Source organism: Primulina huaijiensis, chromosome 15, assembly GCF_012295235.1.
Source record: "Primulina huaijiensis isolate GDHJ02 chromosome 15, ASM1229523v2, whole genome shotgun sequence".
NCBI lineage: Eukaryota > Viridiplantae > Streptophyta > Magnoliopsida > Lamiales > Gesneriaceae > Primulina > Primulina huaijiensis.
The window spans coordinates 22,718,593-22,733,298 of NC_133320.1; the positions used below are offsets into that span (position 1 = coordinate 22,718,593).

General features: G+C 35.5%; 3 protein-coding genes across 3 annotated transcripts; 2 read left to right on the forward strand and 1 right to left on the reverse strand.

Annotated features, from left to right (window-relative positions):
* Positions 1 to 1,341: 1,341 nt before the first annotated feature.
* Positions 1,342 to 3,822, forward strand: LOC140959721 (probable small nuclear ribonucleoprotein F). Its single transcript, XM_073417708.1, has 5 exons — positions 1,342 to 1,474; positions 2,204 to 2,291; positions 2,419 to 2,456; positions 2,754 to 2,818; positions 3,505 to 3,822. Exons 1-5 carry the CDS (start codon positions 1,469 to 1,471, stop codon positions 3,572 to 3,574), a joined length of 267 nt encoding a protein of 88 aa, XP_073273809.1. The 5' UTR covers positions 1,342 to 1,468; the 3' UTR covers positions 3,575 to 3,822.
* A 1,691-nt stretch (positions 3,823 to 5,513) lies between these two features.
* LOC140960538 (malate dehydrogenase [NADP], chloroplastic) lies at positions 5,514 to 9,761 on the forward strand. The gene is made up of 14 exons (XM_073418839.1): positions 5,514 to 5,771; positions 5,888 to 5,981; positions 6,470 to 6,556; positions 6,703 to 6,787; positions 7,019 to 7,200; positions 7,310 to 7,380; positions 7,474 to 7,564; positions 7,762 to 7,836; positions 7,923 to 8,024; positions 8,117 to 8,239; positions 8,812 to 8,880; positions 8,976 to 9,044; positions 9,140 to 9,193; positions 9,420 to 9,761. The coding sequence occupies exons 3-14, from the start codon at positions 6,530 to 6,532 to the stop codon at positions 9,471 to 9,473; spliced, it is 1,002 nt and encodes a 333-aa protein (XP_073274940.1). The 5' UTR covers positions 5,514 to 5,771; positions 5,888 to 5,981; positions 6,470 to 6,529; the 3' UTR covers positions 9,474 to 9,761.
* Positions 9,762 to 10,057: 296 nt separating this feature from the next.
* On the reverse strand, positions 10,058 to 13,881 carry LOC140960537 (NAC domain-containing protein 53-like). Its single transcript, XM_073418838.1, has 6 exons — positions 13,549 to 13,881; positions 12,395 to 12,672; positions 11,899 to 12,087; positions 11,008 to 11,517; positions 10,802 to 10,916; positions 10,058 to 10,695 (listed from the first exon to the last, which is right to left on the reverse strand). The coding sequence occupies exons 1-6, from the start codon at positions 13,733 to 13,735 to the stop codon at positions 10,286 to 10,288; spliced, it is 1,689 nt and encodes a 562-aa protein (XP_073274939.1). The 5' UTR covers positions 13,736 to 13,881; the 3' UTR covers positions 10,058 to 10,285.
* Positions 13,882 to 14,706: the final 825 nt, after the last annotated feature.

The window sequence follows — 14,706 nt, forward strand, 5'->3', positions numbered from 1 at the left end:
CCACCTCCCCCACTTCCTCCACCAAAGCCTCCTCCACCACCACCTCCCCATCCTACTCCTCCACCACCACCAACACCAAAGCCGCCACCGCCGCCACCGCCGCCACCACCAAAGCCTCCCCATCCTATTTGTCCTCCTCCTCCACCTTTATTACCATCATATTCAACATCCCCATTTTTCGAGCCAACTCCATGCACATAACCCAAACTCGGACCAAGCGCTGATCCCTCTTCCTTTGCCCCTACAATACCCTCCTCCTCTTTGCTGACAACCTTTCCAACTCTGCCTGCAAACACAACGTCCACAAAGAGCATTATCAAGAAAGCAGTGCCCATCACTTTACAATTTTGAGCCATTTCCAAACTCATGAACCCAATAACCGAAACAAGTCTAATTAAAAGCAACAAGATTTTGTGTTATTTATATTGAAATGATATCGCAAAATATAAGTCGCTTCACTCATGTGTTCAAGAAGACCAAACCAAGGTCCATATTTATAATAGCACCAAGCCCCAACTTTTCAAAGTTGCATGTATGCCATTTTATTTTTAATGCATTACATATATTCAAAGAGATACTAACTTTAGATCAGATTCACGATTTTTTTTTAAAAGAAATTTATTAAATATTAATTAATATATGATAAAAGTTGTTTAATAAATTTTAAGGATGGAGTGTGATCTAGCTTCATGCATGATCTAATTACAATAAAGTTAATCTCCCACATTTTTGATCATGAGCTCTTAAACTTTTAAAAATGTTGAATTCATCCATATTATACACTTGGCTTCTTGGAAAAGTATTGATGTGAGACTTACATCATACATGCTAGGTGGGAAAGGAAACCCTCAACTTTATTTTAAAATTTAAAGTTTTTCTCTTCAAGAAATATGCCAGATTGAATTTTAAATGTCATTTTAACGTTATGATTAGATCGGTCTGTATTTTCTATTTCCGGAAACTTATAAAGTTCTTCGGTCAAACTCCGATCAATAAACCTACAAAACCCTTCAAATTGTATCTGATTAAATCCAGGTATTGTAGACATTGCCCGATTTGATAAATTTTAAAAAAAAATTATTTAAAATTTTCTTAAGCATTTCTCCATATAATAATCTTAAATAAATTATATTATAATTATTTAAATATTCTTTAGAAAGCATATTTGAAAATGTATAATAATTATATATATTTCTATACACAACAAGTAAGCCAATTGGACAAGCCATTTATAGTGTCAGAGAGTAATAATTAAGCCAGTTAACTAATTATAAGATTCTTATAATAATAATTTGCTTATGTCACCCTATTTATTTATTTAATAAAATAATAATAATAAAGGTGGGAAATTGATGGAGAAGACGACGTCGTTATAACTTTTCTGCTTTCTAAAACCCTAAGCCCAATCTATACTCCCGGAATCGTTGTGACGAGGGAAGAAAAAGCTCTCCTGCCAAAAACCTCTGCGATGGCTGTAAGAGAGCATATTTCTTTTATGGCAAATACTATCAGTTTTGTGGTGCAATTGTTGTGTTACTCTCATTGAAGAAGTGATGGAGGGAAGGAATTGGTAGTCTGGCCATTTTGATTTGTAATTGTTTGTTGAAAACAAAAGGATATCGTATTTTGGTTTGGTGTAACTGGAGGCCATTTACTTTGACGTGAATTCGGGATTTGCCATATGTACTGATTTCTTTAAATTTTTGGACAAATGGAGTTTTTTTTTATACCATACAAATGGTTAGAGTTGAGTTGCTATAGTTGTTAACATTGAACAACATTGCCAGTTTTTGGGGGAAAAAAATATGTATTTGACTTCTTCAGTACTCCTTACTAATTTTGTTTGTATACTATGGTAGAAACGGACCCAACAAAATATGTAGGATCTTGAACATGTGGCATCCCTGCTCTTCATCCGTATCAATTTATTTTTTAGTGAAAAGCATGCTGCTTATGGGAAATTGCCCAAATAATAGTCGAATATTTCAACATTGAGCTTGAGAACATTGTTCAGGCTTGTGATCAGACAATCACACTGTCTACGTTTTTCTGTTTTATTACACCGAAAGGCGGAGACTTCTTTGGAAGTTTTGTTATCGGAAGTTTTCATGGTGTTGTGTTTACAGAAATTTGCTGGATATGCTTTAACTTGGACAAGTGACAATTGCTGCATTTTGAAACTTTTTTATTTTTGCGCTTACAGACTGTTCCAGTTAACCCGAAGCCTTTCTTGAACAATTTGACTGGGAAGCCTGTAATGGTAAAACTAAAATGGGGCATGGAATACAAAGGTAATGAAGCGACTTGTGCTCTTAAGTCCTATGATTTGGTGGTGTATGGACATTTGCTGGTGCTATTGGTTTCCCCTGATATGTTAATATCACGATCAAATTTTTTTCTCTTTTGGGTTTTTTTCAGGTTTCCTCGTCTCCGTAGATTCATATATGAATTTGCAGGTACCAACTGAAAGTGTTTTAATACTATCACTTCAAGTTATGCCAAAATGCACTAGGACCATATTGTAATGACTATGATGAGGATAGTCATTGTGGAGATTGCTAATGCTTTTGATACTCATAACAACTTTCAAGGAGCATAAGAACTTTGAAATATCATAACTAGAAGGGTAAAACTTGACAAGATTGTGATTGAAATAAATCAAGAAAGTGAATTGGAGTCTTTCCTCTTTAAATGGTTAAAACCAGTTCGATGCTGCACCATGTCAGGCATTTTATGATTATTGTTTTTGGCAGCTTGCAAATGCTGAAGAATACATTGATGGGCAATGCACTGGAAGTCTTGGGGAGATTTTAATTAGGTACTGAACCAGCCAATTCTATTTTGGTTTTCTGAAGTTACCAACTACCTAACTAATATCTCATTCTATTGCTATCCTCAAATTACAGTCCCAAGTTCACAGAATCATTTATGTTTCAATCTGAAATTTTATCCCTGATTGGATGAAGACCTCTTTCATGTTAAATATCACTTCAATTTTTCTTGGTGCTTTCATTCTTTAAAAGACACATTTTTATTATTTGTGAATGTTCCTACTCGGAATGTGACCTCTCCATTAAAATGTGACCATAATGTATAGGAATTTCGTCATCTGGACCCGTCACGACACCATCGTGACACCGTCCTTATTTTGAATCTTGTTTCCCAACCGTTGAAGTGAAGTTGGTAACTTATTTTCAAAACTGTGAAGCCACAAAACATATTATGTTTACTCTTGACGAACTTTGCTCCAGATTGTTTGAAAATTAGAACTACCCTACTTAAACTGATTTGTGAATTTAAGGTCGTACGAGAGACGTGCATATGTTGGAGGTTGCCTTAAAAATCAGGGTTGTTTTTAACTTATAAGAAGTGATGATATAAATTCCCTCTTTTATTACGACTGCAACTTTATCTATGCTGAATTGCTGATTATACTACGGGCGCAACCTTTTTCACTGTTTGTTGCTACTTAGTAACCGTGTCTCATGTATGTCGCATTTGCAGATGTAATAATGTTCTTTATCTTCGTGGGGTGCCAGAGGATGAAGAAATAGAGGAAGCAGACCGCGATTAGGTAGCTTCTGGAGCAATCGTATCACTGCTTTCCATTTCCTGTTTTCTGATGCATTTTTAGAACTGGGAATTTGCATCATTATCATTATTTTAGATAAGATTTGTCGGATTTTGCAAAATGAATGCCCACCTCATCTTCATGTATGATATGTACAATATCTCGGCAGACCTTAAAGGCTAGGTATGATTTTGAGGTTGTAAGGACTGAATCTTGGAATCAATCAGACTCAAACTTTTATTTTTGGTCAATCTTAATTTAGTTCTATCCTTCACATCAGGACTTTGATTGTGTTCCTATTACTAAGATTTGATCAAACCTATATTTTTCAAAAGAAAAATGAGAGAACTTCGATGTTTTGTTTGGTTATGCTTCTTTGAAAAAATATTAAGAAATCAAATGTATGCTTTTTAAAAGAATAAAATCTACTACAATGTCCAAATTGTACAAGTTTTTACCTGTTGATTCGGTAGACTTCAAAGTATATTACATTCTGTTAAACATAATCAAAGCGAGACTGGAATTTATTATCGACGGTGATGGATTTCATCAATTACCAGGAGAATGATGTATTAAAATTTTGTAGATTTACAAATGTAACTAATAATATTTTATTTCAATAGTATAAATTTATATAGCTACATTTTTTAGTTACATGGCTATTAACATAACAATATATATATAGAGTTTTGACATAGTGAGTGAATATCATGTACACTTATGTCAACATCGTTGAGGTGTNTGAAATAGCAATAAAATTTCACGTGAATCTTGTATCCCTTTGTTTCTTACACACGCACATATAAATCTATATTTTGACCAAAAAAATTTATATTTTAGAAAACAGACATTTTTTCCGATACAATGAGGTTAAGGATACCATCTTATCCTTTGCTAAAACCGACAATTCTACCTCTAAGGTTGCATTTGGTAGATAGGATTAGGTAGGATTGATTAATTTATCACACTTTATCTTGCGTTTGGTACGATTTTTATTTATCCAACTCAATCCCTCCTACAAGTGATTAGGTGGTATTACGTGTGATTAAATAATACTTCCTTCCTCCGAAGGATTATTAATCCCTCCTCTATCCCTACTCTCTTTTCAATTTTACCCTTCTTCCTTCACCGCTATTGAACCACCTCGGCTGTCGGATCGCCGCCGCTGGACCTCGCCGGACCGCCGCCGCCGGACCTCGCCGTCGTCGCCGGAAATTCGCTGCCGCCGCCCTTGCCGGAAATTCGTCGGACGCCACCGCACAGCCGCCGTCAGACGCCACCGCACAGCCGTCGCCATCGGAGTGGAAGAAGAAAAATAAAAGAGGAAGGGCAATTTTGTACTTTCATCAAAAATTTCAAAATTATCCTATACTTAAAAATCTTACCAAACATACTACCATACATTATATTTCTACAACAATCATTTTCTTTATCATTTACATACTAATCATTAGTTTATTTTATCCTGCAACCAAACGCAGCCTAAAAGGATTGGTAAGTCTATCTTACACCATTCTACAAATCTTAATAAAATGTGTTTTACATTTTTAAACATTTTATACTATTTTCACTTATTTTGAATATCATATTTAAATTAATGGGAATAAATTTGTATTTGATTTTTTTTCTTTTTTTTTTCCCCGCTTATCTGAGAAATGTCTCTTTTTTATATAATTAATTTTAATAACACGTTATGGTTAAAGAATATAATTAAATTTTTCGTTTATTTTTTATTTTCATTGTTTCAGTTTATTGTTTGTTCCGAACAAAAGCATTCCGGTTGCATATTTTCAAATATAATCACAATTTTCATTAATTTTCCATTTTAAGATTTTGATTTGATGAGGTTAAAGAAAAATTTGAGAGATGAGATTTATTGACAAGTGTCGTCACCTTAGCCTTATATCTTTCATGTCCTAATCTTTCTTTCTTTACACTGATTCTTCAACTTCACACTTATATATCCGCTTGCATAGCAACAGTAGTGGAACGAAACTCCGCCGTCTACTATCTCTGCGGCCACAGTTTCAATATCGGCGGTGGCAGAGTTGAACCCATCTTCTTCATGCAAAAGACCCGCCCTTTGCAGTTCTTTAAAGTGTTCTTACGCGTTAAGTCGTCATTACAATCGTCGTTCTCTTTACCTCAGGCCAGCCCCCGTATCCCGCGGTTCCAAGATTTACTGCTCCGTAACTTCCAAGTAAGTTGCCGTGTTTTTATGTGTGCACGTGTATTTTCAAGAAAGTTAGTATTGTTTTCTTGGTTGGATTGGTGGTGTCTTGGGTGATTGGTTGTTTTTTATGATGGATTTTGTAGTGAAATTCAAGCACCGGTGGCTGTGAAGATTGATGACCCGAAGAAGAAAGCCGAATGTTATGGAGTCTTTTGTCTCACTTATGATCTCAAAGCTGTTAGTATTTTACATTTGATTTCGTTTTGGGAGAGGCATGTATTTTTAGGAAATTTATTAATGAGAGTTGAAATTTTTTCCTTCCGAGAGTGGATTGGCCTTGAAGCCTTCACTGCTTGGGAATTTTCCAAAATTTCCCCCATAAAATAAAATATTAATAGTTTAGCTCTAAAGTTTAAACGATAAACTATATTATACTCTTTGGATAGTAATGTTTACTTTTTATGAAATGTTCGTTTTCCGGTTAATGTTTTGTTTCTATCTCTTGTCATGTATTTTGGGAGAAAATTTACTAAAATTCATAGCACGCCATCATGGATCCATTCATATTATTAAGCTTCCTATGCCTTTGTGCACCATTAAATGTGTTTGAGTGGTGAACCAACTAAAAGTGAAATTTGTTGTTGTCATAAAAACGGATGAGAAAAAACCTTTTCATTTAAATTTCAAGCAGTGATCTTGGTCTATTGCCCTTTATCTGTTCACAGGAAGAGGAAACCCAATCTTGGAAGAAACTGATAAATGTCGCTGTCTCTGGTGCAGCGGGGATGATATCCAATCATCTTCTTTTCAGAGTAAGAGGTTTCTTCTCCATTATCATTCACAAGTGACAGCATGTCGAATTGAATTGAGGGCCAAATTGTGCATGGTTTTCCATGTGACTGCAATTTCTAATTTTAAGTTCCAAGAAAATTTATACTTTTTTGTATTGGTGTATCAGCTTGCTTCTGGGGAGGTTTTTGGGCCAAATCAACCAATTGCATTAAAACTATTGGGATCCCAGCGTTCTATCCAAGCTCTTGAAGGTATGAGTGTTCCTATTCCGATTACATTAATGGCTTCACTGCTACCAATAAGTGCACTGTCTGATATTAACAATTGGGTCTTCTGAAAAGCTCGGTTGCAGATTTGATTGATCTTAATTAATCATGCTGGTTCCTCTTTAAATTTATGATAGATTTGATTCCCTTAAGCTTTGGCTAGATTTGTTTGCAAGCTCTGTACTTGAAAAGTTTGAACTCTACTTGACATTTCAGGAGTTGCAATGGAACTAGAGGACTCTTTGTTTCCTTTGTTGAGGGAAGTGAGCATCGGCATTGATCCATATGAGGTGTTCCAAGATGCAGAATGGGCACTTCTGATTGGAGCGAAGCCTCGTGGCCCTGGAATGGAACGAGCCGCCTTACTAGACATAAATGGGCAGATATTTTCTGAACAGGTGCCGTTTTCTTGAAATAACAACATGCAGTTATGGATGATTAATTTTCTTGGAGTGACTTCCTGAATTTCATATCAAGCGACATTTATATTCTTACCTTTTATTGCAGGGAAAAGCCCTTAATGCTGTCGCATCCCGTAATGTAAAAGTGATTGTCGTGGGAAACCCTTGTAATACCAAGTAATTTTATATTTCTCGTGTGCTCGTTTCATAGTTCTTCATTTTATTTAAATTTTTTACTAATATTATTGTTATTTTCTTTTTTTTTTAAAGTGCGTTGATTTGTTTGAAGAATGCACCAAATATTCCTGCAAAAAATTTCCACGCCCTGACTAGATTAGATGAAAATCGAGCAAAATGGCAGGTACGCAAAAACTATCAACATATTCATTCTTCGAGAAAATATGATAGGGCTCTTTTTTCCAAACCTGGGCCTCCGGTCTTGATGCTTTTGTTTCATGTAATATTGCTGGGATGCATTTTTTATGCTTTGTATTGTCACAAATGAGAATAATTGTAGTACTTTTCAAAATATGACATTCTTTTTCATGGTTTATACAGCTCGCCTTGAAGGCAGGAGTCTTTTACGACAAAGTTTCTGATGTTACCATATGGGGAAACCACTCAACAACGCAGGTCATTCATCAGATTTTACGTTAAGCTCGTTATGTTTTAAGGTTTTGTCGTTTTTTATATCAAAATTATTCTTTATATTGAATCAGGTTCCCGACTTTTTAAATGCTAAAATAGATGGTTTGCCTGTGAAAGAGGTTGTTAAAGATACGAAGTGGTTGGAAGAAGAATTCACTGAGAAGGTTCAAAAGGTTAGATGTATAAGCTTAGGTTTATATGAAAGGGTGGGTAAAATGCATTCAAACACAGCAATAACAGGTCTGATTTGAAATTGATTTTTCAGAGAGGCGGTGTACTCATTCAGAAATGGGGAAGGTCCTCGGCTGCATCCACTGCCGTTTCAATTTTAGATGCAATAAGATCTCTTGTAACTCCTACTCCTGAAGGGGATTGGTTCTCATCTGGAGTAAGTTGTTGGATTCTTGATCACTTTAGAGTCTATGGAATCATATTTCAGTGTGTTGATAAAAATAATCCATAACTAACAAACTGATGAACACATGAACGCTTTAATAAAATTATATGTTACATCCCAATCTGCATAAGTGAGATTCTACATAGTGGATTCTACTTCCAACTATTTAACATGCGTCCTTACTCCTTACTGTACAAAATTGACTAACCCAAGACGCCAGTAGAATTAAGTGCAATTTTATAAAGCCACTAACTCATGCTCCAGACCACATTTAGTGGGGATATTATTATTTGCTTCGAAACGAGCTTCTATATTGTATATCTTGCATATTACACAAGCAATATCTAAGAAATAGAGGGATTGCATTTTAAGTTTTACTTTACAATGAAAACTTATTTTGTTTTCGGTTGAGAGGATGATACTCTCTGATTCCATTTTAGCTTATAAATAGACTTTAAATGTATAGTTGCTTCGTTATTGGAGACATATAACTATATCATATTGAATTTCATGCTGGTTGGACTTTGATATTGTCTATCCTAATCCTATGGAAAAAAATTTAGGTGTATACTACCGGAAATCCTTACCGTATAGCAAAGGATATTGTTTTCAGTATGCCATGCAGATCAAAAGTAAGTTTTTGCTGAAGTTTTTTCTTCCACATCATTTTATATGATTTTCTTTTCTTGAAGTTTTGCTTCATTTAATCTAATTTTTACGTTCTCAGGGAGATGGTGACTATGAACTGGTCAAAGATGTAATATTTGATGACTACCTTTGGAGTCGAATCAAGAAGGTATTTTTGTATGCCTGTACATTTTCTCCCGACACCCTTGTCACACAACAAAATTAGTTCTTCAATATACAACGGGTATGTTTTGTTATTTGTAGACAGAAGCTGAACTTCTTGCTGAGAAGAAATGTGTAGCCCATCTCACCGGAGAGGTGATTGTCCTGGAATTTAATTATTTCGCTCAACTTTTCCTATTTTTTTGTTATTCTGTCAGTAAGATTCTCACCAATATTTCTTCATAAAAAGCTTGGTTCTTGCGTGTCTATTGGCGCTCCACAAAGTTTTTAAATTCTTGGCTTGGTAGCACTAGAGAGAACGTTCTGATATTCTTGGTACCGTATCCTGGAAATTTGCATCGATGTATGTCTTTTTTTTCAGGGTATTGCTGTGTGTGATCTTCCTGGAGACACGATGCTTCCTGGAGAAATGTAAAACCGAAGGTCGGCTAGTTGCCTGTGAGGATAGATAGCCCATTTTCCCAAGCTTCCTACAGTCACTAGAAAAAGATGATGTAGATACGTATATAATTCAAAATTTGGGGTAGTTTGGATCCCATTCATCAAGTTTTGAACTCATTTTCCGTTGCTGAGTTTTTATGCCTCAGCTTTCGATGCGCAGCACCTCCCGTACTCATGTATCTTTCGACTTGGTACTGTCTTCTGATGTCTGTACTTTGTAGTCTATAATTTGCTTGATATATAAAATATGTAAATTTTATTTTGTCACACTTTAATTATTGATTGTTATTGAATAACATAGTTTTCCTGATGTGTTAATTCAGTTTCACATTCGTTACGATGCATAGCGGCGCAAATTTGCCTCAGTTTTTATGAATAGCCTCCACAGAAACGATATTGAAAAAAAAAAAATGAATCCATGAAAAAATTTGCGAATTTCCAACACAAACCGACACATTTGTTCATTTTTATGGTATATTATAAACATTAAACCTGGCATTGTCGGCATCCGCGCCACTTTTAACAAAGAAAAACAAATCAAAATGAAAAATCATACGATTATACACGTTAAAAGCAAGAATCTCTCCCACTGACAATAACATCAATGAAATCCCAACAGTATCATTAGTATGATCAGATTTGACGGAATTCTCCATCGCAGACAAGCGGACTGCTCAAAGTCTAAAATCCCTACACGTCCTACCAGCTATTTTTCATCCAACACCGACCCAAAATAAAATAAATGTGCAAATCTTATAATTAAATAGAGTAGAACGCTCGGAGACTTTAATTGGCACATATACGTGCTTTGAGTTTAAAGCTCACGGAGAGAACTAAGCCAAACAGAAAGACGAAATACAACAAATCCCTGGTGATAGCTGAGACAGTCTTCCCTGGATGTATGCTTACGTGAGATTCCAAGTTGGCAGAACCATCTTCACCACGTGAAAACCCAAATGAAAGAATAATGTTCAGGTTCTCATGCTTTCCAGAAGGTGGGAAAGTTCCATTGTTGCCTACTGTCAAATTCCTTAGCTCAATCATGCCAGCAGTGAAATGCACAGAAGTGGAAGATTGCGGCACGGAATTGAAATGCATGGTCGCATTCTTTAGAGGGAATTCTTCAGCAAATGCTGGTGGTGCATGGATGTTGCCCAGCATTTGACTTGCCTGTTTGATGAATGGATACTTAAAATCTGCAGGGGAAGAAGGTAAACCTAAGTTAGATTAGACAAACAAAATTTGCACTATTTTAGGGCTCTAGGGAAATACAAAGCAAAATGTAGGTGTCCTCTTAAGTACCTGATTGATATTTTGCCGACTCTTGGTTATGTGATGGAGATGCAGAATAATTATTACCATCGTCAACAATCTGTCCACTTGGCATAATATCTTGCTTTGTTCCTTCATTTGGTTCCTGGCATGAAAGAACGAGTTGGAGTGATGCATTTCAAGTGACATCGGAAACATAACAAATTAAAAATAAAATAAAAACAATAAACAACCACCTTCTGACAAAGGGAGGTGTGAAGAGCACCCTCACTTTCAAGTACTGCTGAAGGATCAGGAGCGAATCTCTCAGAATAGTTCTCACTGGCATCAAAGTATGTAAGGTACTCCTCAAACATGTCGAAAGTAGAAGCATTCGCTTCAACGGGATTGGAGAGATCATTAGCTTCAATGAAACCTTCATCTCCAAATGGAAGATAATCAGTAGAATCCAGAAATGGTTCGTCAAGTAAGTAATCCACATCCTCAGAATTCCCAGATTTGCTGGATTCACCGATGTATTCATGCTTGACTAAATTTCCGTTCATATCATAAGGAATAGGCAGAACATATAAGTTTGTATCATCCAACTGCTCTGGTCCATAGCATGGTTTAGCACAATGCAGAAGCTTTTGGGTGTTTTTGGTGTCACTGACTGATTCTGGTGTTTCACCACCAAGACTGCCATCAGCAGATTGGAAGTTCAACTGAGGATGACTAATATCCGATGAAACATCTGATCCAAGAATCTGGAAAACAGAAATATTAGCAAATAATTTTTGTGAAATGGACATCATCATGGGGGAATATCTACTAAGTCGATATTAAGTCATTTATCTCAATATCTTGAAGGGTGTGCAAATGCCATCCCGGAAATATTCACTATAAATTGAGGAAAGATATATTGCTAAAAGTCTTTGAACAATGCTATTTATCAATTTATTTTCAAGTCCCCGAGAAAACCTTCTGAATCCCCAATAGCATTAAAATAGCAAAACCAGTCATTCTCCTTTTCAAAGTTACATATTACAGAAAGATTGCAAACATTGTGTCTCACGTAATTCCCACCCAGACAAGCATAATTAACCGGCTTTAATCTGAGAAAACACAATCATGGTACAAGGACAAACCTGCTCAAGGTAATTCCCGTCCAGATATGCATCATCCCCAAAGTCCTCTTCCTCCAAAACCTCCATTTTGGGAACTGGTTCCAACTCATCATTCTCCCATTCCTCATCCAAAAATGGTGCCCCATACTGTTCACCATTCTTGGGCCCTGAACCACTTTTCTGAAAGACTCGGCACAGCACAAATGCGTCCTTTTAACAAGTGAAAAGGTCAATAAATTGTAAGCATTATCCATAACAACAATCATTAATTTTTCAAAAAAGATCCAAATTATCATTCAAAAAAATATATTTCTTCCCAAATTCTATTAATAATTTCGCTTGCTACAGCACCAACAACCCATAAATCAATTTTTCTAATCAATTATTTTTCCCAAAAGACCAGTACCAAGTTATGATTCTTAAGGTTTCAGGGATATTTAACATATAGATTCCGTCGAACAAAAAACTTGTCCTGCGGATTAGTATATAATTTTAAAACGAAATCAAGCTATCCCACCTGAGATATTCCAGCTCCCTCCAATTCTAGGTCAGTAAGCCTGTACTCGTGCATAACCCAGTTGCTCCTCTGACCTTTTGGAGCACGACCATTATGATAAACAAGAGTTTTCTTCATGCCCACAATATGTTTTCTATGGTAAACTTCCCTGTCCTTTCCGGTCGTTTTCCAGTACCCTTTTTCAGTTGCTCTGTTTGTCCTTGCTCCATTACCATATTTCCTATCCAGCATACTGAAGAAATACCACTCCAGATCTCTAGTCTTCAGCCTTGACATGCCTAAAAACCAGGCCAATAGTTACAGTCAAGTTCATCTCAAACTTGGATAATATAGCAGGGGGAAAGGACTAACAGCCTTAAGCTAGAGGAAAAAAACAATCCATATTGGTTATTGATGTAATATGCTGGCGGTTAATCATGAATAACCATAACAAGGAGTTGTAATGGCGAGTATCCCATTTTCGTAAACTAAATCCAGTAATTTCAGTCATAATATCCACATGCATCTGCTAATACATCCTTACCAGCTAGGTAGATATTAAAATAAGAGAAGGAGAAGTTCATTATATATCTAGATGATAATAGAAGTTTTAACATAAGATTAAAATGCAACTCGAAGAATTCATACACAAAGCATGGATAAATTCAGAATAGCTAAGTCCGACATTCACCCACTGGGAGCGGAGAAATGTTGGTTTCTCCATTCTAAAAAATAATCATTTTATTTTTTAGTTGAAGAACATTTTTGTGCAACGTCAGCAAAGCATGCTTAAACGTGGACACAAACAAAAGCTTGCGAAATAAACCCACAAATTTCTATAAAACAATGGAATCTCTGTATATCTAAATAAAAAATTCCATCACTATAACAATTCGTAGTCAAATATCAGAAAACAAATATTGATGAGGAACGATCCACGCTTGCTATTAACAAACTGAATAATCCATTGTCACTGCATTAAACTCTAAAAATCGGTGGACAGCAAATCCACAGAAAACCCTTACTTCATCGGATCGCCTACACAAAGAAAGAAGTGTTCATGATCAACCAAGTTACTCCACCCCAAAAAAATAACATGTAAAGCAAAAAACATCGCAAATAATAAAACGAAAATCAGCCCATCCACGCAATCAAGGGTTTCTAAAGGGCAGTACTTGGAAGATCCCAAGGCTCGGTCCTGTAAATATCGATCTCAGCAATCGCGTCCGATTGAAAAGTTTTACCGCAGACTTTCCGCCTCAAATAATACCGTACCAATTCTTCATCCGTCGGATGGAATCGAAAGCCCGGCGCCAGCGTATTCGGAGACGTAGATGACTTTTTCTTGCCTGACGATTCCATTTCCACGATTAAAATTGATCGATTCGGTCTGATACTAGAAAATAACTTTGAATTTCAGGAAACCGGAGAGCTCAGGTTTAATCCAATATGATAGCTGCCATTTTCTAGGAGCGGAGACGAGGAGTTAGGTCAAATAAATAGGGTACATTTTCGAGGTTAAAATTTGTGTGAAACGGTCTTACGGATCGTATTTTGTGAGACAGATCTTTTATTTGGATCATCTATGAAAAAGTATTACTTTTTATTGTGAATATCGGTAGAGTTAACCCGTCTGACTGGTCAAAATTCATGAGACAGTCTCACAAGAGACCTACTCTATTTTCAATTAAATCTTTTATGATTCATCCCAAAAGTTAGACCGAACGTCATCCAATTTTACATATATAATTTTTAAATTCAACTAATGTAAGACATTTATTTCATCATAGTATATGTAAATAAATAACTAGAACGTAAAATTTACAATATCGGATGATCCGTAAAGAAGTTCAAATATTACAATGGGTTCGACTGCTGATATCACCCCAAAGACCAGCACAAGAGTTGAATATCTTTCAAACTCATATATACAACTAATTTTTCGAGTAAACATTAATTCGTTGTGTAAATAATCAATAAATTCTCGACAACATAGTTGTATTTTGTGTCAAGTATCTGTCAGAACATTTTTTTTATTTGCAATCCCTAATTCACACAAAAAAAATGTTTATGCATTCATTGGTACAAATTGTTTTCTCTGATAAAATTCAGTACAAAATATTGAAAATATAGTACTACTATATGATGGTTAAGTACAAAATGTTTCAAATCTTACACTAATATATAATTTTTTTTAGTACTCGAACATATCTAAAAAATATCGATATTAATGACACGTTTTTCTGAAAAAGAAATTGGTACAATGACAATGAAAATATGGTAAAATTATATGATATTCGAGTACATAATGTTTCGGATCTAATACTAATATA

What these genes read in the sequence shown, in the direction of transcription:
- LOC140959721 (XM_073417708.1), top strand. An exon ending in ATGGGGCATGGAATACAAAG is followed by an intron (nt 2,292 to 2,418) that starts GTAATGAAGCGA and finishes GGTTTTTTTCAG; the next exon opens with GTTTCCTCGTCTCCGTAGAT. An exon ending in ATTCATATATGAATTTGCAG is followed by an intron (nt 2,457 to 2,753) that starts GTACCAACTGAA and finishes TGTTTTTGGCAG; the next exon opens with CTTGCAAATGCTGAAGAATA.
- LOC140960538 (XM_073418839.1), top strand. Translation starts at nt 6,530, where the DNA reads ATGATATCCAATCATCTTCTTTTCAGA. An exon ending in TTCTATCCAAGCTCTTGAAG is followed by an intron (nt 6,788 to 7,018) that starts GTATGAGTGTTC and finishes TTGACATTTCAG; the next exon opens with GAGTTGCAATGGAACTAGAG. An exon ending in AAAATCGAGCAAAATGGCAG is followed by an intron (nt 7,565 to 7,761) that starts GTACGCAAAAAC and finishes TGGTTTATACAG; the next exon opens with CTCGCCTTGAAGGCAGGAGT.
- LOC140960537 (XM_073418838.1), bottom strand. Translation starts at nt 13,735, where the DNA reads ATGGAATCGTCAGGCAAGAAAAAGTCATCTACGTCTCCGAATACGCTG. An exon ending in AGGGAGCTGGAATATCTCAG is followed by an intron (nt 12,088 to 12,394) that starts GTGGGATAGCTT and finishes ACTTGTTAAAAG; the next exon opens with GACGCATTTGTGCTGTGCCG. An exon ending in GTCGGCAAAATATCAATCAG is followed by an intron (nt 10,696 to 10,801) that starts GTACTTAAGAGG and finishes CTTCCCCTGCAG; the next exon opens with ATTTTAAGTATCCATTCATC.